The 25,404-nt window shown below is 40.1% G+C and overlaps 2 protein-coding genes across 3 annotated transcripts in view; one reads left to right on the top strand and one right to left on the bottom strand.

Annotated features, from left to right (window-relative positions):
* Positions 1–5,347, top strand: part of ELF5 (E74 like ETS transcription factor 5) — a 49,563-nt gene extending 44,216 nt beyond the window's left edge. The window contains exon 8 of the mRNA XM_036891664.2: positions 5,059–5,347. Within this exon, the coding sequence (XP_036747559.1) occupies positions 5,059–5,080 (22 nt within the window). The 3' untranslated portion in view covers positions 5,081–5,347. The remainder of the gene's footprint in view (positions 1–5,058) is intronic.
* CAT (catalase) overlaps positions 2,805–25,404 on the bottom strand; it is a 36,866-nt gene continuing 14,266 nt past the window's right edge. For both annotated transcript variants that reach the window (XM_036891660.2, XM_057507540.1), the window contains exons 2-13: positions 22,849–23,020; positions 21,738–21,848; positions 20,635–20,765; positions 20,072–20,176; positions 19,346–19,471; positions 16,366–16,557; positions 15,736–15,888; positions 11,148–11,286; positions 8,191–8,321; positions 5,343–5,450; positions 3,824–3,907; positions 2,805–3,527 (exon numbers count right to left, since the gene is read on the bottom strand). In XM_036891660.2, coding sequence (XP_036747555.1) covers positions 3,462–3,527; positions 3,824–3,907; positions 5,343–5,450; positions 8,191–8,321; positions 11,148–11,286; positions 15,736–15,888; positions 16,366–16,557; positions 19,346–19,471; positions 20,072–20,176; positions 20,635–20,765; positions 21,738–21,848; positions 22,849–23,020 — 1,518 coding nt within the window. In that variant the 3' untranslated portion in view covers positions 2,805–3,461. The remainder of the gene's footprint in view (positions 3,528–3,823; positions 3,908–5,342; positions 5,451–8,190; positions 8,322–11,147; positions 11,287–15,735; positions 15,889–16,365; positions 16,558–19,345; positions 19,472–20,071; positions 20,177–20,634; positions 20,766–21,737; positions 21,849–22,848; positions 23,021–25,404) is intronic.

The following is a 25,404-nucleotide window of genomic DNA, read 5'->3' as shown; positions in this document are numbered from 1 at the left end:
CCTCATGTAGATGGAATCATACCATATTTGTCCTTCTGTGTCTGGACTATTCACCTGACGTAAGGTCTTCGAGATTCATCCATACTGTAACGTGTTAAAATTTCCTTCCTTTGTAAGGCTGAATAATATTCCATTGTCTAGATATATGACATTTTGTTTATCCATTCATCCATCAATGGACACTTGGGTTTTTTCCACCTTTTGACCACTGTGAATAATGCTGTCATGAACATGAGGTGTACACATCTCTCTTCAAGTCCCTGCTTTCACTTCTTGTGGGTATATACCCAGAAGTGGGATTGTAGATGGGACTGTTGGATTTTGGCAACATGGAAGTCATTGGTGACGTTGAATGAAGTTAAGTTCAAGAGAGGACAGAAGACAAGGGGGATAGCAAATAAAGGCCATTCTCTTAAGATATTTTCCAATAAAGAAGGGCAGAATAAGGAGGGCAATAGCAGGAGAGAGCCCTCTGAGATCAAGAGAGAATCTGATGAGACTCATAACAGCAGCAGGTTTGTATGCTAAGAGGAGTGATGCAGAAGGGAGAACTGTTGATGCCCGAGAGGACAGGAAACTATAACCATTAACCTAATTCTCATGAGATCTCTCAGCCTAAACCAAAATTCTCACTCTAAAACACCGAAACTCATCCTAACCCTAACCCTAACCCTACCTGTACCCGCACCCAATCACCTTCACTCTCGTCACCCACCTCACCATAACCCTAAACCTCAATCTTGCACTTATGCTAACATTAAACCTGGACCCTAACTCTAACCGTAGCCCTATCCTGCATGTACACCTAACCTAAGACCTAACCCTAACCCCTCACTCCAACCCCTCACTCTCATACTCACCTTCACACCACACTTTTCATAAAACAAACCATAAACCTAACCCAAACCCTGACACTGAACCCTATACCAAACTCTTGCCATATAACCTCATACTACACCCATCATTAACCCTAACCTAACACTTTCCATAAGTTTAGCCCCTAATACTCACCCTCATCTTTACTCACATGGAACCAAAACCATTAACTATCATGCTAACCCTCAGCCTAAACCCAAATCCTAACTCTAACTTATACCATAACTTCATCCTGAACCTAACCTTACACCTAACCCGAATCCTAACCTTACCTGTACCCCCACCCCCTCACCCTCATCATCACCCACACCTCACCATAATCCTGAACCTCAATCTCACACTTACCCTATTATACCTGAACTCTAACTCTAACCATAGCCCTATCCTCCCCATACCCCAAATCCAGGACCTAACCCTGGCCCCTCACCCCAACCCCACACCCACGTACTCACCTTCACCCACACCTAACCATAACCCAAATCCTAAACATAACCCAAAATCACACTGAAAATGAATCCTAACCCAAACACTAACCCTATCCTCACTACACTGAATACTACACCAAACCCTAACCCTAATCCTAACCCTGACCCTAATCCTAATCCTACCTAACCCTAACCCTAACCCTGACCCCTCCAACAAACCTCTCACCCTCGTCACCTTCACCCACACCTAAGCATGACCCAAAACCTAAACCTAACCCAAACCCTAACACTGAACCCTAAACCTAACTCTCACCGTAACCATATAACCCTACACCTAACGACCACCCTAACTCTAACCCTGACCATAAACCCAGCCCCTAACTCTCCCCTTCATTTCACTCATACAGAACTGGAACTGTTAACTTTCACACTAACCCTCAGCCTGAACCCAAATCCTAACTCTAACCCACAGTAAAACTTCATCCTAAACCTAACCCTACACTACCCTAACCCTACCCATACTTGTATCACCACCCACTCACCCTTGTCACCCACACCTCACCGTAACCCTAAACCTCAATCCCGCCCTTACCTTAACATTAAACCTAGACCTGAACTCTAACCGAAACCCTATCCTCCCATACACCTAACCCAAAAGCTAACCCAAATACTAACCCTGGGCCCTCACCCTCATACTCACCCTTTACCCACACCTAACCATAACCCAAATCCTAAACCTAACATAAACCCTGACACTGAGCCCTAAACCTAACTCTCGCCATAACCATATCCTCACCCTACACCTATTGCTAACCCTAACCCTATCCATAAGTGTAGCCCCTAACCCACACCCTGACTTTCACTCACACAGAACCATAACCGTTAACTATTCACACTAACCCTCAGCCTAAACCCAAATCCTTACTCTAACCCACACCATAACTTCATTAACCTAACCCTACACCTAACCAGAACCCTACCCATACCCTCACCCTATACCATCACCCTCATCATCCATCACCCAAGCCTCACTGTAATCCTGAACCTAAATCTTGCACTAACCCTACCAGTACCCCCTTCCCCTTCCCTCACCCTTATCATCACCCACACCTCACCATAACCCTAACCCTCAATCTCGCACTTACCCTAGCATTAAACCCAGACTCTTAACTCTAACTGTAAAAAAAACTTGAGGTTCTGAGCCCTTATTTTAAAAGCTCATAATTACATAAGGAAGTGAGCTAATAGTGTACAAAATATCTAAGAAATTTTCAAAGTTGGCAATTGTGCTGTTTTCCCAATAGAATTAAAGCTCTGGTCCCCAGTATCTCAAAGGCTGTGTCTAAAGACTTCTGTTTAAACAAACAACATGGCATCTTCATGATACTGGTTTTTCAGTTTTAGAGGGTAAGAATCTAATAACAGATGATATTCAGATTAAGAGTCTAGTGGGACATCCCAAGTTCCATATGGAGCCAAAGGAAATCAAATACCATTCTTCTATTCTTTTGTACAGATTATTTTATTGTAAAAATGTAAGCAATTACAAATCAGTCTGTTGCAAAATCAATGCTGTATTAGCACAAATGTAATTCCAAATTTTAAAAAAAAGGAAACCTCATCAATTCAAAGCGGGAATAAGCATTAAGCCATGATGGTACTGAATTTATTTTCAAAAGACACCAATGCATTAAATGTGTTTTTTCTATAAATTTAGAAAAATTTAAATTTCTGAGATTATCTTTTCTTATTGTGTAATATAGCCATATTTTAATTATAGACAATGAGATGACATGTAAACATAGTAATTTCACCAATATTTTTTCTTATCTAATAAAATCATATTTCTGCTAGAAAGTTTCATTCTAGTCATTTTAAGTGAATAATCCAACCAACTATCAAAAGCAAATACGTATTTCTTTTAAATGACTGTTAAGCTCTAGCCTTCATTTTACCCTAGGGAAATAGCAAGAAAAGTCATTATTACATTTTGCTATTATTTGCTATAGAAACCTGGATTATCACTTTAAAGACGTAAGCTTGTATTTGCACATTCAGCACAGAAGAGTCTCTTATGCAGCGAAGAGTGAGAACGTGTGAATATGATGCTTTGCTTCATAGGCGAAGAGCAACTTGCCACAGAAACAGGGCCCCTGACCCTCAAAGATTCGATTTCTCCCTTGCAGCCAAGTGAGACCCATGCTGTGCAAAGGTGTGAATCGCATTCTGTTTTAAAAGAAGACCAGCAGTTAATTAACTCACTGGCAGCAACTTGGTATCTCTTAACTTTAATTTATGCTTAAATGAAAAGAGTAACAATTCTAATTTGTTTCCCTTGAACTATCATACATGGTCCAGAGCTAAAATGAAGAGTATGTGTTTTGCAGGTGAGTTTTTGTATCTCAAATGTGTTTCTGTATGGCTGCTTAAAAAATTGAATAGTTGTCCCTGAGGAGAATCATCACAGAAGGAAACCAAACTACATCTAGTCTAAACCAGGACACACACGCTCTGCTGCTCACCTTCGGCTTCTCAGCATTGTATTTGTCCAGTAGAGTCTGGATGCGGGCCCCGTAGTCAGGATGGACATCGCTGAAGTTCTTGACCTGAAACCAAATGAGAGCACTGTAAACATTGCCCTAGCCCCCTAGTAGGCCAGCCCCCATTCTGTTTCACAGTGTTTACTCAGTGGGGGAGGAAGGGTGCTCCCACAGGAGGTAGAACCACAGTGTTTATCAGGGAGTAAGGCCCGAGGGCGTCCAGTGACTATGCCACAGCTATTGGCTGAGCAACCTTGGATAAGTCATTCATCTGAGCTTCCATGTCCACTCCCCATAAAACAAGTGAGATAATTAAACCTACCTCACAGAATATTGTTAAGAAAAATACCTAGGAGGTGAGCTGCATTCACTGCATGTGAAGAGCTCACCTCCATAACTCAACAGGTTACAGTGGTTTGCATTAAGAAGTGGGCGCAGACACTGCCTGAATTTAAAGTGAGATATACAAAGACATGGGCATCTACTGAGCCACTCACGAATGTATCACATGTGTATCACAAATCCAGAGGAAGCCTTACAGCTTCAGCATATATGAGAGAAGAAAGGGTTCCAGCCCAGTACCGCCACTTACATGCTGGCTTACTCATTCTCATCAGTCAGGTGAAATAAAACCTGCCTCTCCCATCTCCCAGTACAACCATCAGACCCTCTGCTGGAGATGGCAATAAGTAAACAGAACCACAAGGATGTAAAGGATTATTTTTCACACATACTTATGAAAGACAGTTATAGATGCAGCTGCCTACAGAGAAAGTGCCCAGCTGCTATGCTTGTGTCCAGGCCTTGGAACATATCCCAGACTGCAGCTAGTCCAGCTGCACCTTTGAACAGAGAAGCAGTAACCCAGGGACAAGGAAATAGTGGGGTTTCCAAAATTTACAAGCAGCTCACCCCTGTGGCAGGCCTGGAAATCAGCAAGGGAGAAGGCTTCACACAGCACAAGGAGCTGCGATCAGAAATACCCTGGCACCTTAGATCTAAAGTTCAGCCTGATTTCTGGAAGCAGCTCAAATTCCCATCCCAGAAAACATGCGGCTTCTTAGTTGCTTCTGAAAGGAAGGCCAGGTGTCATGGCATCAAGTGGTTAGGCAGGCTTCAAACCACAAAAAAGTCATCTATATTTCTTATCTTCTAAAGTCTAAGCAAAACTGTGACAGGACCCATATCTTGATATTGTATATTACTCTCTTGCATAGAACTTGGCTGCACTCAAATTAAACAGCAAAGGAGAGAATTTACCTTGAACTCAACTATTACAGATTGGACCAAGAGCAAAGGATCAACAAATATGCCATATCCATTGGAGATAAAAAGTGGAGAGAACATAATCAGAGGTTGTTTAAGGATTTGTATTAATTTAAGTCACCTTTGCTCAAGTAAAATAGAAATGACACTTTTCCTTGGAAGGGGTCCCTCACACAGCTGCACTGTCTCCTCCAGCCAGCAGATGTCACCCTTCAGCTGATAAAGTATCACTCACCGCTTTCTTCTGGATGAAAAGTTGTGCATCTTTTAGATGGCCGGCAATGTTCTCACACAGGCGTTTCCTCTCCTCTTCATTCAGTACTTTATTATAGAAAGCCAGCACCTGCGCAGTGCAAATACGGAGGGCAGAGCACTAAATAACCAGTTTATCATGAACAAAACTCACCCAATCTGCCACTTTTGATATGAAAAAGTGAGTCTGCTCATTGGCATAAGAATGAAACACGTTTTTAGAATTTAAGAATAATTCAAAACTACAGTTGAAACTGTCATTTATGTAGAGTTCCTCACTTTATGTTTTTATTTTTATATTAAGTAAAACAGGAAGAATTCAGTTGTTGATACTAGCTCATTTAATGTCATTTGTTGTCACTGCTTATAACTCTTATAAATAGAAGGAAGTATAGCGTACAATAAAAAATCCCACACCTTAATACTGACAGCTCCAGAGTGTACCAACTGTCATAGATAGGAAGGCATGGACTCCACAAATGGGACGGATGTTCTATTTTATTAATCAGATAAGGATTCTGAGCCACTTTATCAGCTCTGATACGCTGACCATAGATAGATCTTTAAAAGCAAGACCAAATCCTTTTAAAGGAAAAGTGACATTTTTACCAGTCTATACAAAGTGAACAATTTTTCTTCAGTAGGTTTTTTAATTTAAGTGTAACATGCCTAAAGGGTAGCAGTCATAGGTGTAAAGTTCAATGATTTTCAGTAGACACAATTGTGTAACACCACCCAGACAAGACTGAGTATACCTCAGAAATCTCCCTACCATAAGTGCCTCTTCCCAGTTATTACCCTCTTTCTCCAACTGCCTCCTCAAAGGCAATTTTCTTTTACTTCTAATACTATAAATGTTTTGCCTTTTTTTGAAATTCACATAAATAGTATCGTATAGTCTGTATTCTTGTGTCTAGCTTTTTTGCACAATGTCATGCTAAAATTCATTTCTTACTGATTGCAGTAATTCATTAACTTTCATTGTTCTATGCTGTGCTCTTGTTCCTAGGCATGGCCCTGCAGGGATGCCAAGTAAATGCTTGGGATGGTACCTAGTTGCCCTCCTCCATAGTAGGCTCTGAACTCCAATTTTTACCCCTCCAGACCTATGAAAATATGGTAAACTCTGCTCGGCATCCTGGCCAATGCTAACAAAGTAATAAATGCTTCATGAGGACAGGACATCAAATGTCAAGCTCACATCTCTGCATTTCTTTTCATCCAAAAGCTTGGCCCCTCAAATCCTTGTTGTGTTAGCTCTCTAAAGCCTTCAAACAGACACTTAATTTGTATTTCATCTAGCTTTCCAATGGTCTCCATGACACAAGTTAGTCTACCACAATCAGAAGAGAAGTCCAAATGAATCATTTTTAGGAATTTAAATCTGCACCTTCTGATTTATTTTCCATGTGACTCTGTTTACAGTTACATGATTATGCTATGAACCTGTAAGTGGTTTCATGACTGCTTAAAAACGTAAGCTCTATACATGAGAAGAAAAATCTCTCAGTAAAATAAGAATGATCATATAGTAAATTTTAGTGTGTAAGCAAGAGCCTCATTATCTAAATTAATTTTTGCAGCGACTGTATTAGCTAGTTTAATACCAGAATAGACCTCAACTAGGCAAAAGTCCTTGGAAGGCAGGAACTGGATTGTGATATACTTTGTATGGCCTGCCTCACCAAGGATAATGCAGTTACTGTAAAAATGCTTCCAGAAGATGTTTAATTTCAACTTAATATGGTTTATATCTTACAATAAAGTAATTTCTTTTTTACATATACATGTATGTCCTTTCAAGTAAAGCTATCTTCATAGTGAATTAATTCAAGTATTTAAGCATATTTAACTTGGAAACTACATTTACAAATTGAAAAACTAGAAATAGGTTCTATTCTAATTTATTAAGTTTAACATCAACTAGCAGCAGAGCTCTTGGACAACTATACTTTTTAACTTTATTTTCTTGTGTGTGGTATAAGTTACACTGGGTACATTAATGAGGTGGCTACTCTTCAAAGTCAAAGGGCCTCCTTCACTGCATCCACCGAAAGAGCTATGGCTTTAGGTAGCCAGCCAACAGGTGACTGTGAAGAGAGCAGGCACTTGCCCGGGGCAGTTAACAGTAGGCTGGCCAGAGGCCAATGATGCAAACTAGAGTGTAAAGGTTAGTGAAAGCAATCTGACTTCCTCTCTCCAGAATCTAATAGAAAATTTTGGAGAGAGAGAGTGAAAAATGGTCCAAAAAAAAGGAAATACACGGAAAAAGAAGCTATATAGAAGAGTCAGGCCATCCACGGTCATGGCAGAGCCACAGCAATGATAAAACAGAAGCTATGAGGTAAAGAAAAAAAAAATAGGACATAGCAAGAATAAGCAGTTAGCACTGGAAAACAGAAACAGGTGGATGAAAAGTAACAGAATCACATGAATGGTGTGCCCTGCAATGGAAATACCTACACTCTTGCTACTAGAGCTATTGTGCATCCAGTTCTCATCCCTTAAGTCTGGGCTCTCCGGCCAGATTCTTAGATTTGGCTGTCCTTTATTTGCCCATTTCTTAGATGTCCATGAAATCACTGCTTCCCCAATGGCCCCCACCTATATCTCTCCACTCCAATCTGGGAGAACTGGGGCAAGTCTCCATGCCCTGTACTGACAGAGCATAGCAGCACAACTCTCCTCGCCCTCTGACAGAGGGACTGCTTTATAGTTAACAATGGCGTCCCTGAAATTCAATGTAAGACATGTCAGACACTTCAAGAGGAAGAAAACAAGCAGACATTGACAAGGAGAATGTCTCCCACAGCAGACAAAGAAGCCATCACCTGAGTGACATTATCATCATTGGCACTGTTGAAGCGCTGCACATCTGCAGAACACCGGAAACTGTGCTCCAGGGCAGAGCGCTGCTGCTGCGGGGCACTAAAGCTATTGGGGTAGTAATTTGGAGCACCACCTTTAAAGGAAAACAATACAGACTTTCTTAGGGAGCTGAAAAATGAAGTAAGATTGCAAACAGTCAATGTAATAATAAATAATTCAAATGAAAAAAATACATAATATGTACACATACATAATATATATGCATATATTATGTATACATGTACATACATACACACATACATATATATATCATGCACATATTATTGTTAATATCCCATATTTAGCTACAGGCAGTACTCAGAGTCTTGGAGAAGACGGCCGTCTTCCAAATGCTCTCATGCCCTGTCTCACAGAGTCTTAATGAAGAGACAGCCAATTCCCTTTGAACATTTCAAGTGGTCTAATCTCTAACATCTTCTGCAGCTTACCAGTACAAATATACTTCCATACATTTGGTTTGGCCTCCATGGAAGATGAAACCCAAAGACACATTTCAAATTTGTGGGTTTCATCCAGGCTTGCGCTCAGTTCAAACACTGAATCACAGAATTCTGGGGAGCAACTGCAAATTCTAGCTCTGTTCCTTCAATCTGAGACATGAACTGAGCCCTCAGATGTTAACTGATGGCTGCAAGGCCACATGCTAGGTAGTGGTAGATCCAGGATCTGGGTTTTTGGTGTCCTCCATTCCAGCACACAGTGTATTCCCATTACAGACCTCTACTCCACTATTCCTCCAAGTTTCTTAAGATTTTTCAGGTATCTTTCCTTCATTGTCTAAGACTTTATTCAATTCTAGCATCACTTTCATAGCTCTCCACAGATAAATGAAAAAGGGATTTTTTTTTCAACTGGCTCCTTCTAGTATATTAGCACTCATTTATCTGGACTAAAAGAAAAATACAGTGACTTTTTTTTTTCATTTTGGCATATTTATTTTCCTGAAAATACTCTGCTTCAGCTGATATTAGCAGAAGCTTGAATTGCCTGGGCACACACTGCCTAAACAGGAGTGCTCTAGAAACATATTAAGTGGTTTGAACAAACCAGTCTGGGGTTTGAATTTTACCCAGCTCATTGGCAGAATAGATTACCTAGAGTAGATAATCAAGAGGTACCCACATATCACATTGATCAAGGTGTGAAGTGCACATAGGAAAAGGGAGGACACCACACTATTATGGAGCCAAATTATTAGCTTAAGAAATTCATTCTAGGTCAGCCACATCTATATGAAAAGCAAAGCGTTCCAATAACCAGCCACCACAGTAGTTTTCTGCATTAAAAATTAGCTCTTTTAAATGTGCCTGTATTAGTAATTTAAAAATTTTACTTCCAATAAGCTCTGACCTTTACTCAAAGTGGAATTTGTCTTCAAGTCATTAAACTACTGGAACAATTAAGCTCTTGCATCAGACTTCAAGAGCACAGTCAAATGCTCAACTTTTAAAACTAGGCAAAGGTGTGTCAAAATACAACCTTAAGTAGTTTTCAAATGTACACCATTATACTTGTAAACAAGAATGGTAAACATGAAACAGTTACTTATTAATGAAGTTCCAAAATATACACAAACTTCTCTGATACAGCCAGTCTCAATAACAAAAGGACAGAGGAATACAAATTTTTTAAAAATCACTTTAGCATTCAAATGCAGAAGACAGATAGGAAGTATCAGTCACTTTGGGCAATAGTACACCCCACACCTCTGTGTAAACCTCAGAGAGCAGAAATACAGCAATCACCTAATATAATCAAGTTAGTGAGCATGTAAGCCTGTTAAATACATGGAAAAGTCTTAGTCATAATGGTAACAAATGCAAGGCACAAAACTGTATATGCAAAATAATCTTAATTATATAAAAAATATTTACAGAAAAAACTGGCAAGAAATACAACAAAATGCAACAGTTGTGGTTTTTGGGTATTGGGACACTGAGTGGGATTTTCTTCCCCCTTCTCTTGTTTCCCTTATGTTTTCCAAATTTCCTTTAGGGCACCTGTATTATTTTTCTCAGAGACAAATAAACTGTGCTTGAGTATAGACATCTATGGCTATAAATATAAATCATTTAAATTTCGACAGGGATCAAAGTAACCAGCCTATTACTAAAACACATGTATCCTCCTAAAAAGGAAAATTTAAAAAAACGCAAGTCTATATTAACCTGTGGGATACTTAAAGGGAAAAAACATCAATCCAGTGATCTTTGACTAGGACAAGTATTCAGGAATAGAGGCTGTTTGTGTATACATAGCACCAAAAAATGTAGTTAAAAGAAAAAAATCATAAACTTGATTAATGACCTCCAAAAAACAAAATGCAGTAGTTTCACCAGTTGATGTACATGAATTCAACTGTACTCACTGAGCCAAAAAAGGTGGAGAAAACTCCCTTGATCTACTCTATCTCCTCTGCCAACCCATTCCCATTCCCTCCAAATTCTAGCCAGACTTGGTCCCCCACAGCCTCAGCAATGTGCAGAGAGAAACAAAAGACAGGAACTCTTGGCTTTTGCACCTCCAAGAGTCTAAGTCCTGGTCATTTAAGAGTGATTTAAGCAAACTGTCCACTTTATGAAGAGTCTTTAAAACGTAGCCCCTAAGCTGGATGCTATGCTGCAGTAGCCAGTATGAAAGATGTTTCTCCCTGCCTTTCACTATCAGTTAGACAGCAATTCACACCCAAGGTGGGCCTCTCAATAAGACATACTCATAAGTGAAAGTATGGAGAGTCCTCAGGCAGTTTAAGCTTCAGTGCTGGCCAAACACCACACAGCTGCAGGAGCAGGAGGTCCCATGGGGCCAGACTGAGAACCCCGGCCTGGCGTGGTGTCCTGCTGCTCTGCCCAGCAGTGCCCTCTGCCCTCGCTGGGGGAGCCAAGTGTCAGAGGCCTACCCTGATTGTCATGAATGCACATGGGCCCGTCACGCTGGTAGTTGGCCACTCGAGCACGGAAGGGACAGTTCACAGGTATCTGAAGGTAGTTGGGTCCCAGGCGGTGGCGGTGAGTGTCAGGATAGGCAAAAAGGCGGCCCTACAGTTGCAAATGAAACAGACATAAGCTGTATGCAGTGACATATAAAACAGGAACAGTCTATAAACTTCATTCTAACATTTCAAGCACAACGCACTTCATACATGGTTACTACAAAACCCTGCTATCCCCCCAGTAAAGAGCAAAGTCTCCTCTCTTATGAAATGAGCTCTAACTGAACAGTCCTCAATCTTCCATGCCATATGGCCAAACAACCACAAATGTTTACATCTGTTGTAGATAATAACTCCTTTTCTTTTCCCTCAAATAACACATTAGTGCCCAGTCTTATATTATTTCCTATTCCCAAAAACATATTACATCATAAAATAAATTTACTAGACTCCCACTAACTGGAATCCAGAACTAATTCCCCTCCTCCCCAATCTCCCACTCCAGGGGAAGGGGCAACTACTTGTTCTTTACAAAAAGAAGCAAATTTCTACAAAACCAAGCACCTCTATGGTGCATTCTGGATTATGTTAGATATACTTTGAGCCCTGAGACTTTCTAGATGTAAACTAAATACTATAAAGAAAGCCATGGTTCAAAATAATGGCCCTACAATGCCACAACGTCCTGAATCAAAGATTAATTAAGTTACATATTTACCAAGGCAGGACAGTAAACATTTTGAGATTTCTTTCTGTTAATGTGGAAACAAAAAGCTTTATGGTTAACTCTGCATTAATTTTAGTATCCAGTTATTTAAACATTCTCATTATTCAAAGCTCTATTCTATAAGCAGTTGTCTTTTAGTGACTTTATCATTGGCCTTGAATCTGAGGTAGTATTCTTACATCCCTAATTCTGTGAGCCAAAATAAAAAACAACTTGAATCGGGCAACTTATGCAATTACTTCACACCAAATCATTCATACCAATATGCTTAATCCAGTCTTACTGTTCTGACAATAACTTGCTCTTGGCTGAGTGACTCTACCTTCTGTAATCATTTCAAATAGTCTAAGACAACACTTGGATGACTGATGATGCAGTATGGCTAAGACCCACCTACAGTTTTGAAGATTCCCTTCTTTGGCCCAACATAGACTACATTGTTTTCTAACTTTACCATCAGAAGATATAATTGAGTAATAAGCAGCTCCTGGATGGTTTTGTGTCATATTGTTTATAAGGCAACCCTAGATGACTTGCAGGTGGATACGCACAAAGTCAAGGCTGGGAAATGGACACAGCAAGGCCATACCCTGACTCTACCTTGAATCTAGGCCTTACCCAAGACCCTATGCCTGAGCTCCCTCGCTGGACCTGGGTGAGAAAACAGACCACAGCTCTCCCACTCAAGCAACGAGGCCAACTTCTCCAGACCCAGTAAACTGCAGAGTCTGGGAGTGAAGAAAAGCTGCACCTGCATCATCAGGAACTCAGCGGACAGTCTCTCTGTGACCTGCATTACATTATTTCGGTATTTTTCACTGTGGTCTGACCTACCTCTTGGGATAACAAAGTTTTAAAGCTTATTCATGCATCCTTGTTAAAGGTAACTGAGACCACTGTCCATTACTATACACAAACTACCACCCTTGAACACTCACTGGATCTTCATCAGTCATTTCAAAGTCTTCATAACTGGTTCTCCACTTCCAGCCCCTCTTCCAACATCACCCTACACACTTTTGCCAAAAGAATCTTCCTAAGACTCCCACACAGATGACAATACTCATCTACTCAAAAACCCTCCCACAATTCCTCACTGGTCAGCAAATGCTAAATACAACAGTCCTTCCCTGCTGTATGGCTCCTAACATGTTCGTGGCATTAGAATTTACACCTAAATTTATATAGAGTAGGTAGCAGGTAGACACGAGAGTGGGTACTGGACAGCAAATGGTTGCGATTTCTGAGGAGTTGTCAGCACAAACTACAGCAAGCTTTTGAACGCCAGCTCACCAGCTGGCCCAATGAGAGAGGGACAATCAGTAGAACTGTGGTTACAGCCCTGCAGAAAGGCTACAGACCAAAGCAAGGTACTTTATCCAGCTCAAGGATGCGCACCTGTAAGAAAACTTGACTTCAAGTAGCCCTAAGCCTCATTATATGCTCACTAACATCACATGTTTAAGCACAGAAATTCATGAATCTAATTGAAACAGACTGACTCATGAGAAGGAACATGCCCAATGGGGGATGGGTTACGTGGGGCAGGACAGGGGAAAGAAATAAATGGGCAAGTAAAATGGTCCCCGCCCTGTTAAAGGAAGATGAAAGTGAGAGACTGCCTGTTCTTATCTGCGCCCAACTCTCTTGCGACGCCCAATCTGTCTGTGGGCCGTATGCCCGCCAATAAACTGCTGCAGCTGCTTACTGCAATCTCCCGTCTCTTGCCGCTCCCAGTGGGTGGGCTGGAGATAATCATCTTCTCTGTCACCACAAAACTGAGGACCAGGAGCCAGCCTCTGCCTGTGACAAAATGACCTAAGAATTTGTAACAAAAACCAGACTAGCAACTGATATCTTGACTGAACCTACTAAATAAAGCTCTTACACTTTTCTAAACTCACTTTTAAAAAGCTATAAAAACAGCACACTAAATTTAAAATGTTTTGTCATAACTAAAAATAATACTGATAGAAATTACATGATTCATTCAGAGAATTATAGATTTCCACTCATCCTCCTTTCTCAGACTCCCTTCCCTACAGACTCAGTGGATTGCTTTGCAACTCATCTTTGGTTGGGGAGAATATACACACTGGCTATGCAGTCCTTTTCCCTGGGCCCAGGCCATCCTATGCTTCAGGGCTCTTCTAACTGTAGGACTCTTGTTGCTAACAGCCTCCAGGGCTCACTGTGGTCCCAGATCCACAGTCACCTGGATGCTTGTGGAAAGACTTCGGGTGATCTTTTATTCCTCCACCCATTCCGTCTATAATGGGGTTATGCAGTCTTAGCTCTACCCACGACAAGCTCATGCCTTGGCCAGTCCCAGTAACCTCCCCTTCACACAGGTCAGCTCCCTTCTAGCACCCAGGCAAGGGAGCCCGGGCCCTGGGGCACGCTGTCTTGGCTTCCTCCACACCATGGTTTCAATGCAAGCTCCTCAGCTAATCCTCTGGAATCTGCCTGACTTCCCTTTTCTATTTCTAACCCTAGTCCCTCCTCTTCTATTTTTTACCAACAGGAATTATTCTACTTGATATATACATGATCTCATTCCTCAAAACTGAAGGAAACTCCTTTCCTAGAAGGAACACTTGTACAAACTTCCACTCAAGCACTGAGGTCCCCTCTGACATACGCTTAATGTGCCCAATCTCATTTCTTCTAGTTCAGGGAAGAGTGACTTTTCACTAAATACAATTTAAATATACTCAACGTGGTCCACCTGTATGTCTATACTCTTGTGCCTCTCCTGCCCCATTTTACCTCTTGTTGAGAAATGAAACTCTATCCATTCTTCAAAAGCCATCTCAAATGCTACCTCATCCTTGAAACTCTGTCATCGTCCTCCTATCAGACAAGATTATTCCCTGACTCACACGGCATTCTGTCTTACGTTGTAGTCACCTTGTGTTTTTGTTTCTATTATAGCACCCAGGACCGTCTATCACACAAGGAAGCTAGGTATTCAATTTATATTAGTTGAATTGAACTAAAAACTAATAAAAAGCTTATTTTCTATAAAGGCCTCAGATGTTCCCCATGTCAAAGCAAACAAATATTAAAAAAACAAGGGACTCTTAGCTTGCCTCCATGGAAAGTAACACCTGGAGTGGACTCAGACACTCACCTACAGAAGCTGCTGTCAGTCACTATGGGGTGATCTAGGGTGTGATCATTAACCTCTGTTTCGTGGTCATGGTCCAAAAGCACCAAAGATCAGTTTACTCAATAATTATTAAGCCAATCTTCTTCCTACTGATTTATGGTCCAAAGAATTTTTTACTCTTTGGACTCTTGAAAGAGCATATGGGAGAGTGACGAAAAAAATTCTGAATGCCTAGGAATACTGCCAAGGCAAATGGTTAAATTAGCCCACTGCCTTTTATCAATGGTAAATTTCATTTAAAAAAATTACCTCTGGGTCTCTTTTTACAAATGGAAAAATCGAAGCATCACCATGGAAGAGGAAATGAACAAAGTTATGCTAACAAGGTGCTAAAAAACAACTAATAATATTCTCTCCCTTAAGTTACAGACTGAACAAAGAGTGCTTTACAAATACTTGAGGCATTTCTAATATAACTTCCTTTAAATTAAGAGACTAAGTATCAGTCTTAACATAATGAGGGACTTCAGTGTGAAATTTTCTGTACACTATAATGCACATCTAAGTGTTTTAGTCAGTCCCACAGAAAATAAGATGCAGATTAACTGAAGTGATGTTCTAGTTAACTCTTCACAGAAAGATCATGCAAACTACACTGTGTGTGCATACACATGTATACACTTCTGCCTCAGAACATCTCAATCCACCAGGTTTACCTGAAGCATTTTGTCAGGGCTGGGCTCAATACCAGGAGGCATGTTGCTTGGGTCAAAGGCCAACTGTTCAACTTCAGCAAAGTAATTGACTGGATTCCGGTTTAAGACCAGTTTACCAACAGGGATAAGAGGGTAGTCCTTGTGAGGCCAAACCTAAAAATAGTATCATATGCACAATTATCAGACAATCAACTGAAGGGAATTACAGTACCCAAAATCATACCAGCTTTCAAATACAGTTTTTATTTATTATAACTAAGTCAAAATAATGTTTTTTTAATCCAATAAAATAGTAAGAACTTAGGGTGAATGCACTGGTGACCTTTCACAACAGTACATGGTAAATATTGACATTTTCCCTGGGCAAAAGTACATCAGTTTTTCAGTATTTGCTCCTTGCTAATAACAATATATCAAGCCACCTAGAGGAGCCCAATGAATTTATCAGACGGGAGTTGGAAGATGACATGCTGGTGAACACTCAATTCACGGGCTAGGAAACTCTACAGTGGCGCCACTGCACTTTGCACATGACTTCCCTATCATTATGAATGCTTGACTGGAAGTTTTTAAAAATTAGGTACAAAGAGACTTTAAAAAGAGAACAGTGTAGTCATTAACTAAACTCACCTTGGTAACATCAAATGGATTAAATGGGAAAGTTTCTGCCTGATTAAATGTCATGACCTGGATGTAAAAAGTCCAGGAGGGGTAATTGCTTGTGGCAATGGCATTAAAAAGATCCCGGAGGCCATAGTCAGGATCTTCCTGGGAAAGCCTTGCTGCATCTTCAACAGAAAGGTTTTTGATGCCCTGGTCAGTCTACAGAATAAAAGAGAGAAGCTCACACTGAAACTTATTGGCAAAGTTATTGAACTTTAATCAGTAATTCCTGGAAGGATTATGAAGAGCACTAGTCAAAGTCTGTGTTTTCCTTATAACAACAATTCCACTATTCAAGTCTGATACAAATATGCATTTATCAACAAGAAATTCTACTTGATTATCCTGATTCTTTTACATGTTCAGGGAATCCATCTACACATTTCATATTTAAAATTAGTCCTATCTCTTTATGTATTCTATGTTATTTGAATTTTTTAATTGTTAATATATGTTTTTTTTTCAATGTTTCACCCATATGAAGAATGTGGCATTACTGTGCTTAGACAAATGAAAAGCTTTTGGGCATAAAATAGACACAACATAAAATTTAGTATTTTAACCATTTTAAAGTATCCAATTCAATGGATCTTTTCAGTATATTTCTCAAAATGGAGTTGCTGGCTCATGTGGTAATTCTGTTAAATTTCTTGAGGTACTTCAAAACTGTTTTCCAGAGTGACTATTATTTGAATGTTTATACTCACATTACTTTTCAAATCAGAAAAAATCAAAATACATTTTAAAAATAAGCAAATGATTAATAAAATTAAAAGACTTCCCTTTTTCTTGCATGAAGTAATTTTTTAAGTTCCCTGTTTTATGACAGCTCAATTCAACTGCTGAGATTGTGCTCAGCTAGTACTAGTATACCACCACCCCCACTCATCCCTTTTTTAAAGAAATCATAGGATCTTAGTTCAAAGACTAAAGTAACTTAGGATGGCCACTCTGAACCAGTTCTCTATGAGAGCAAAATTAATATTCTGACTTAAGATAAGTCAGAGAACCCAAAAGACCTGAACAACATACATTTGGTTGTTGTTGGAAGTTCCCATAAGTCACTTCCACAAGTGCTCCTATTACCATACTGCTCTTCAATAGGTTCCCCACCTGTAACTTACTGATAGATCCCCAGCAAGCCAAGCACCATGGGAAGATTTCCTTGGCAAAAGCCAACTCTGAAAGGCAGGTCCACTTCTACCACAGAACACCCACCTCTCTCTAGCCAGTGGCAAGATTTGAACCCTTCCTATTATTAGACTAGAATTAAAACCACCTTCAGAATTTAAAAATGGAAGTCACCATCTGCAGATCACCCAACAGCTAATAACCAAATTGTGTAATCCTACTGTAATACCTTTCTGATCTTAATGGAATCCCCTGGGCTTAGAAAAGACTATTCTTAGGTCAGGATAATCCAGGCCAATGCATCCATGGAGAGCGTAGGCTACCTCAGGGTCCTCTGCTGAACAGACCTACAAGCAATCAATCTTTCCAGAACCGTGAGCAGCTGGTATTATTATCCCAGTTTTACAGTTTTACAGAGTAGGAGCTCACAGAACTTTTAATACTCTGCCCAAGACTCAGTTATCCAGAAGAGGGAAGAACTGCATTCATATTGGCCTAACTGTAAACCCACCAATCGTGCTAGCTGTCCAAGATACAACCATTTGGTTCTACTCTAAGGGCCGCTACACTGTGCCTTTTGACAATTACAAGCCAGTGGGTCAACTGTTTTAAAACTGTTCCTTGCCAAAGATTATATAACCGAGTCATAAATATAAAGAGGGGTGACAACTCTCCTGTTTAATAAACCTAAAGCTGTTCAGATAAAGATTAAAACAGGACAGAAGAAAAAAGAGGCCTTCGGGATTTCATGAGGAGGGAGACCACATTGGTCATGAGTCCACTTCTGACTCTGCTTACTTTAGCAGTAGTATTTGAAAACAAGCTTTTAGGCAACTGGAGGTTTTTTAAATAACCTTCTAGCGTTCTCTGGGAATATTACTTATTCTAACCAATGCCAACATCATACTAAGAGAGAGCTCTTTAAAACACTTCAATTAATAAGAGGTTATCAAAAGCTTTCTCAAAAATAGCTGATTTGATCTGATTTTATGAAAGCAAATGAGAAAAATAGAATTTTTGCTTTCTGACATTTGTAATTGATTCTATGTATTAGCCTTTGTCATACTATATCCTCAATAAATGCTAAATAAATGGCTGGATGAAGCAAAAGCTTAGAAGAAATATTTTTGGAAAGATAGTATCAGATATTGAAAGTGAGGGTAAGACTGGGATTTCAGACAGGAATGCCCCAATTCTGCCTTAGTCCCCATTTGGACACCAAAAAATATCTATGTTCAGAACATTTACTCAGGACTAGGAAAGTAAAGCAACATAATACTTTACTGTTTGCTAGGGCTTGACTCTAAACTCCAACAAAGAACTCTATAAAGATAGGCTAAACCAGGTAGAAATCTTTAGCTTGGACACTTGTATTTTACTCCTTAGAGAGTCTAAATTAAAACCTTAGATCGTCCCTCTCCAGGTAGAAAAGAATTTCAAGGTACACCTGCCAGCACCAGAAATACTAAATCAGAAAGCCAGCATAAAATGAACATGTTCCCAATTATTTATGGCAGAATTCCCAGAGTCCAGAGGAGCAGAAAGCTTGAATGTTGACAGCATCTGTTTGCTCTTACCCTGTGGCCACATGAAAAGAAGAGGCCAAGGGGAAACCACACACAGTTCTAATTGGACAGTATGAATCTGCTCACTTAGGCAGTAGCCAACAAAACAGCCATGGTACTGATCAACTAGAGCAATACTTCTCATCCTTGGGGGAGACAAGGGAAGGGTGGCAGAGGCCTTGATCTTTGTCCAAGTAAGGAGACATGGGTGGTGGGAGCCTTGTATATCCTGTCCCACAGGCAACATGTACCTTATAATGGAATTTACAATAAACTGCCTCTCCACTAGCATTAACCAGCTTGAAGGTATGTGATCCATATCCATTCATGTGCCTATGTCCATCTGGAATACCTCGGTCACTGAATAAGAAGGAAACCTAAGGAACAGGGAAAAAAAGAAAAAGGCTAAAATTTTTCAGTTTGAATCAAAACATCCTAGATTTTTAAGACATTCCTAAGTTTCCAGAAAATTTCTTAGTAACATGGAACACAGTAGCCAAGTACCCACAGGAAAGGTTATTACCATCATTGTTACTTATTAAAACTAACAACCAGGAAAATTTTAAAGCAGAATGAGATATAAACCACTAACCTCATGGCTCAAACTCTATAAAAACTAAAAACTACCCTAACTTTTCATTCAAAATCTATTTTAATAGCACATTTGTTTGATACTACTTCCCCTTCGCTTCCCTAATACAAAGCACTTTACTTCATGCCAGAGACTTTAATCAATATTGCTGAGTATCAGTTGATAATGTTTCTAACACCACTTAAGGTCTATGAAGGGGGTGGGACAATCAACAAAATCAATCACTATAAAACTCTTCAGGATCAAGAAATCTGAGGAATGAAAGAAAAAGTCAGAAACCAATTCCAATAAAATAGCCAAAAATGGAGAAACACATTATGAAGTGTAATTAACAGCTTCATCCCAGAAGATATATGACAATACAGCAAAAAAGAAGTGTTCCCACCTGATGCAGTGACTCAGGACGCAGGCTCCAGAAGTCCCAGACCATGTCTGGATCCTTCAGGTGTGTTTGAGGGTTTCTCTTTTGGCTATGGATAAAGGATGGAAACTAAATGGAAGAAGAGAGAAAAGATCCACACACTAAGTTTACAGGAATTATGGTGCCTTATATTATACATCGCCTATTGCTGAGTTTTTGGATTATAATTCTGAAGAGCATAATCCTAGAACTTTAAACTGCTAAACCCTATAGTGAAATTAATCCTCTATGTGTTTCTAGGGCTAAGCACCTCTTTTTCTTAATCTTCCACGCTCTAAGAGGAAAATTGCCCTACTCCCATAAAGTCAGTGAATCCTGAAATGCCAAATCAAAGACCAGTGGCAAGTGTTCCTATCTGATTTTATAAAAAGATAGTAAATACAGAAAAATGAATTTAAAATGGCAATCTAGGCCACCAAAATTCTGCCTTTCTCAGGGATTCCCCTCAAATGAGAAACTCTACAGAGTAGCTGAAATCAATTTAAATCAATAAACATTTATAGAGTGGACAATACTTTATCACCTACCAATATGGCATCCCTGATGAAGAAAATGGGGGTATTATTTCCAACAAGATCCCAGTTACCATCCTCGGTGTAAAATTTCACTGCAAACCCACGAGGGTCACGAACTGTGTCTGCTGAGCCCGACTCTCCAGCTAGACGAGTCAAATGGGGAAAATGAAGTATAAGCCAGAGTGCTTTGCATCCAAGAAGCCTAAAGTCATAAAGTAACATTGGGATCTACCCTTTTTAATCATTTCCTAAAAGTAAATTGGGGACTTTAGTGCCTGGGTTATTCTTTCTACTGCCCACCACTAATTTGGTCTACTAATTAAACAAAATAATTAATTTCAAGTAATAAGAGAGTATATCTAATAACAGCTGAAAAGATTATCCACTTAATGTAAGATAGCTCTGTTCAAGCAGATAATTAAAATTTACATTAAAATAAGGGAAGAGAATAATTATAAAGATTAAGGTAATAAACGAAGCGAACTGTCAAAATTATGAGGTTTACCTTTCAAAAATGCCTAAAATTTAGGTTCATATTCTTAATTTCATTTACTTTTGCATTGCACAGTATTTTAGAAATGCACCAGCACAGACTGAAAGGAACAGAATTATTCATGCCTTGTGGTGTGTTGAGATGTAGTAGGACGGAGCTAATTCTGACTAGCTCTGTAACATGAGAAAAATCAATTAACCTCTCTGAAATAGAAATATCCCGCCTTACAAAGAAGTTCTACAGGTTACAGATAATGTCTGTAAAGCACCTAACTATGGAGAGCATAGAGTTAATTCTCATAAGAGGCAGCTGTTATCGTGGTTCCTGAATAAGATCCTCACTCCGGGCTTCCATTTGAGGCAACCGCTTACAGCAAAGGTCTTTCCAAATGTGACAGAATTGCAGCGCGTAAGTATGATTTCCTAAGGCCTCAACAAACAGAATTATAAGTAACTTCCTATATGTCTCAAAATATTCTTTCTACTATAAAACTGGTTGTAATTTGGAGAAGTACTTGTTTTACATCTTTTAACAAGATTTTGTTGAAACTAAGTTTAAACTGCCCCACATAAGGTAGAGGGTTGAGTTAAGCAACATCAGTCATGCAAACAAACCGACTTACCAACAGTGGAGAATCGAACAGCAATGGGAGTCTTCTTTCCAATATGCTCAAACACTTTTGCCTTGGAGTATTTGGTGATGTCATGTGTGACCTCAAAATAGCCAAAAGCCCCTAAGGAGAAAGACACAACAATTTTCATCCCAAGATCATCACTCAGACCATCAGGCATCTGGACAACAAGAGAAACTGATGGTTCAGCACTGGCCTTCTGGGAGCTTCCAATATGACGCGAGAAGGGAGATGTCCAAAAACAAAAGGACAAGAGCACGATGCAAAGCCCTGTTAGCATGCAGTGCTAAACTGAGCGCTACAGCAGAAACCAGCAGAGAAGAATGGGGCTAGAAGCAGCTGTGCAAGGCTGACCCAAGACCGCAGGGCCCTGACATGCAGGTAGGACCTCGGAGAGAAAGAGACCAGGGAGGAGAAGAAGAAAACAGAGGGCAAGAAAGAACAGGAAGTGTTGTCCTTCAACACTTAGAAAGGATAACTAACTGAATGACATATCAAAGTCATGACTGAAAAGCTGGAGAAGATGGAAGAGGAGGAATAAAGAAGTTTGGAAGTCCTAACTGGGAATCCAAGTAAGCAGCTAAGAATTATTGAAAAATGTTCTCTTCCTTTCTTTTCCTTACTGAGTTTTTAGCTCTCTTTTAAACACCACCCCCATTCTTTTGTTTCTGTAAAAAAAACAAGTTTCAGATAAAAAGGAAAAATCACCACAAATCCACCCACCCTAACACAACTATCCTCAGTTTTGCACAGTTCATTCCAGTGTTTATCCAGGCAGCGTGCCTTCTAATCTACAAGTATAGTATGACTATGTCTGTATTTCCATATTTTCATTTCTTCACTAAGCTACACAAAGGAAGAAAAACTACTTTTATTTCTAGTAAAATTAAAGTATTCCATATGTAATGTTCAATTCAATTTATAAATGTTTCAGGGAAACAACCATTATTTAATTACTCATTCCTCCTTTGATGGACACTTTTTCCTCACCCAGGAATGGAGACTTGGCACCTGTATTAAAGGAGCTCCATCCCTCTGAGAACCCATTTTTAACCCAGGTATTATGGAACAATCTGCTAACAACCAATGACATAGCTCTCACCTGCTCCTTTAGCATGCACGACTCTCTCGGGAATTCTCTCGCGGTCAAAGTGAGCCATTTCATCAGTGAAAACCACATCCTGCACCAAAAGAGGCCCACGGGGCCCTGCTGTCATAACATTGAGTTTGTCTCCTATGGGATTACCAGCCCCGGTGGTCAGGACATCAGGTTTCTAAAAAGACAAGAAAGGAAAAAGAGTGAGGAGAGTCAGTACCATCAAACGGCTAATTGAGAGTGTCACAGGGTACATCGTTTTGCAGTTTATATACCTTCTGCCCAAACTCTTTTTAAATACCCTGTATCTAAAGTACTGAAACACCACAAGATATGCCAGTGCCTGAAATTTAGACACATCTCAGTAATCCTTGATAAATCTCAACACCAATCTAAGAGATCTGCTCTGAAGAGCAAAAAGATGGCTAAATAACCTGCCACCAGGCTCCGTACAGGAAACCTCCACATTGGGATCCTCAGAAAAGGGATCATATGTGCTTAACACTGGATGTCCAAAGCAATAGTGAGAAGATTGTCTCCAGAGAAACTGCATGGGTTAATGCTTTACTCCGAAGTTACAAACACTTTATTACTGCAGGAGAGGTTATCATCCTGTACACTGCACTCACTCCTCTTAGCCAGTACACACCAGCTATATGCAACATCTCTTTTCAACTCCCCAAGAAAGTCAATGACTTTCACTGTCACCAAAAATAAACTGTCACTGGTGAGAGGTTATAGTATTAATCTTCTAAAGATGTCACATATCTCTGAGAGAGATTATTTTACTGCAATAAAGAATCAGTTTTAATCCACCCAGTTCTTCAGTTTCACCTCTCAGCTGTCCCTTCCCCTAAGATGGACGGAGCATTTTTTAAGTTCCCCACGATCCTGGGCAGCTCGTAGCTTCATCTTGTTCCATGTTCACACACTCTACTTTGACCACAGGCAACAGCCTCTCCAATGTGTTCTCCTGGTCATTGAGAAATCAGGGAGACATGTGCGTGAAGCAAAGCTATGCCATCTCCATTCTGGAAGAACAACTCAAAAAGGTCTACTAATGAAAGTCAACGCTACCAACTTCACATACCCAGAAAAGTGTTATGCTCAGAACTCCCACAAACCTGGAGTGAAGCATATAAAATAAAGTCAATACTTGCCTCTGCTCTACAAGGGGATTTTTGGGGGTGGGGAGGTCACTCAAAAAAACTGTAAAAGTACCTGAAGCTTGCTGCAAAAATGCACTGAATAAGAGAGCCTGCAAAATTAATAAACAAGACTCTCACACACACCAGTAAATCCCCTTTGCCCGCTAGAGTTCTATTTACATCAAAATGGGAAGAGGTCAACATGGCACCGTGGAGAAACCACAGGTGCTGACACCACTGAGCCTGGGTCAAACTTCCCATTCTGCCAATTACCAGATATGTAGCTACTAGCATATTGGTCATTATTTCTGAGTCTCAATTTTTCATCTGCAAAATGGTTCACACATGGATTAAAAGAGCTAAAAGTGTGCAAATTGTGGGCCCCACACTAGGCGCATATATGCTACCACTTTACCGGCTGTTAAAATAGTGACCTGACAGCACAGCAAAGTATTTCAGCTTAGTTTTGCTAGTATCATGACAGACATGGAGCCACCCACCCAGACTCTCTCATCCAAAGCCTTACCGGTCCAGTGGCAAATGCTTCCAAGCTTAAGCATCCAATCAGCAAGTAGCCCCAATCATGCCACCCTCTTTTATAGATACACATGTGCTGATATATGTGACACTGTCTACTTTTTTATTTAAAGCAAAAACTGAATCAGAAAATGAAAGAGTGAAACTATACAACTTCACCTTTAGTTTAAACCTCAAACCTTGTTTTCAAGTTTGGCTGTCACTAGAGTCACCTTGGAAGCTTTTAAAGCACAGACGCCGGCGTCATCCCACTGGAGATTTCTGGTATAATTAGTCAGGATGAGGCCTGGGCATTGGCATTTTTTTGAGCTCCCCAGGTGATTTCAAGTCAAGCGGGATCAAGAACCACTGAACTAAGGCTTTTGGATGACCCACAGTTACAGTAAGAGAGTCTGAGCCAACTAAATCTGCCCACTCTTTACATGCTCTTTTCAACATATAAACAATGCACTAAAAAAAACAAAGGAGACATCCCAAAGGGAGAAGAGTGTGAGGAAGGATACCAGGAAGCTCAGGAAAAGGAAATGGGTCAGAGTGTCATCTATATCCTGCATCCCTAACAGAGGCCACATCACCTGTCCCCTCCTGATGGGGACAGATGAAACGGTCAAGAATGAAAACCACATCCAAAGGAGGCAGATACAGAGTAAGCTAGATAAATGAATGAGTAAGTGAACAATTAAAGAATGGGATGGTCTCGCCTGATGACACTGGGTCATGTAATCTTAGAGTGAGAATGCTGGAATTGTGCCACCCTAAGGCCTCTCTCCCACCCAGTGCAGAAATCTCTTCCTAACACCCATCTCATTAAGAAATGAACCTCGGTTTGTAAGTTACAAATGTAGCATTTAGGATCTCTTCTAGTTCCTTGCTCTAA

The sequence above is a fragment of the Manis pentadactyla genome, chromosome 9, assembly GCF_030020395.1.
Source record: "Manis pentadactyla isolate mManPen7 chromosome 9, mManPen7.hap1, whole genome shotgun sequence".
Classification (NCBI taxonomy): Eukaryota; Metazoa; Chordata; class Mammalia; order Pholidota; family Manidae; genus Manis; species Manis pentadactyla.
Note: the sequence above shows the minus strand (reverse complement) of the source record. Positions and strands in the feature narration are given on the sequence as shown.